General features: G+C 33.4%; 1 protein-coding gene across 1 annotated transcript; it reads left to right on the forward strand.

Moving 5' to 3' along the window:
- Nucleotides 1-792: 792 nt before the first annotated feature.
- SARC_16598 (hypothetical protein) lies at nucleotides 793-1,047 on the forward strand (the record flags this gene model as incomplete). Its single annotated transcript, XM_014289297.1, has 1 exon — nucleotides 793-1,047. A coding segment is annotated over one exon (255 nt), but the record flags the coding sequence as incomplete, so codon positions are not given.
- Between the last annotated feature and the right edge of the window lie 183 nt (nucleotides 1,048-1,230).

Below are 1,230 nucleotides of genomic sequence, written 5' to 3' on the forward strand. Positions count from 1 at the left end.
CACACACACACACACACACATATATATATATATATATATATATATATATACTTTCCTACATTAATTAATATACGTGTAATACACATACAACGCGCTTGTTAATAGCATTACTTATCAAACATTATATTAAGTGAGAATATAATATATATATATCATATATCGAGAATACAAATATACTATCGCATACACTCATGCACATCCGAGGTACATACCTTGTCAACGTACAAGTAGTTTGTAAGCTTATGTAGAAGGAGATAGTACTCGACCATCACGACAGACCTACCGGTTAGCGTGTGATATGGTTATATTTACTTCTGTCTGTGAGATGTGGTCTTCAAAGAATAATAGCCTCTCTGGGATTGGATTCTTGAAAAAATATGTCCTGTGCAAACTTTGTTTATATTTGTGGTTTTTGTTTATTTGTTTAAAAAAAACAACAAAAATCAACTACAGCTATTTTGTTGAAAAAACTGTATTTCATAGCCGTCTGAAATTTGTTCTATTTTCAGTAGGCGATGAATATTTTTATAGAACAAAAACAATATTGGAAAAAAACACATCACATGACGCCAATATGAAAATTCGTGACTCCATAAACATTGTGTAGTCTTTTTACAACTTGTTCGCACATCGCACACATCGGGTGGATATGACAGCATGCAAGTATATAATATGTTCAATTTCAGAGGTTGTAATATATAATTACTAGTGAACACTGGGAATAGAGCTGTTTTCGAAAATCTGTGTATGATAACATAAGGAAACAATTTATAAGTAAAGATCAATACAACTATGAGTGCACGAGGTAGTCAAAAAGGGGATGGGGAGGAAGCTGTGGAGATAAGCAAGCTATTAATATCACAAGAGAAGCAACGCGCTGATCTCGAAGCTAGGCAATGCAATGAGATTAACAAATTCCACACATGGGTAGAGGAGGAGATACTGGCTGTGTGTCGCATGGACACACCCCAGCAAGCCACTCAGGGCCAACAAGCAAAGGAGAAGAGTGTATGCGAATACCTCTTGAATAAGCGTTACGGCAAAGAGGTGCGTTTTAAATAGTTATTTTAGTATATATATATATGTATATATATGTACGTATGTATGTATGTATGTATGTATGTATGTATGTATGTATGTATGTATGTATGTGTGTGTATGCATATATATATATATATATATATACATATATATGTGTGTGTGTGTGTTGTGTGATGATCATGAATATAT

This window comes from Sphaeroforma arctica (assembly GCF_001186125.1).
Source record: "Sphaeroforma arctica JP610 unplaced genomic scaffold supercont1.8465, whole genome shotgun sequence".
NCBI classification, from domain to species: domain Eukaryota; class Ichthyosporea; order Ichthyophonida; genus Sphaeroforma; species Sphaeroforma arctica.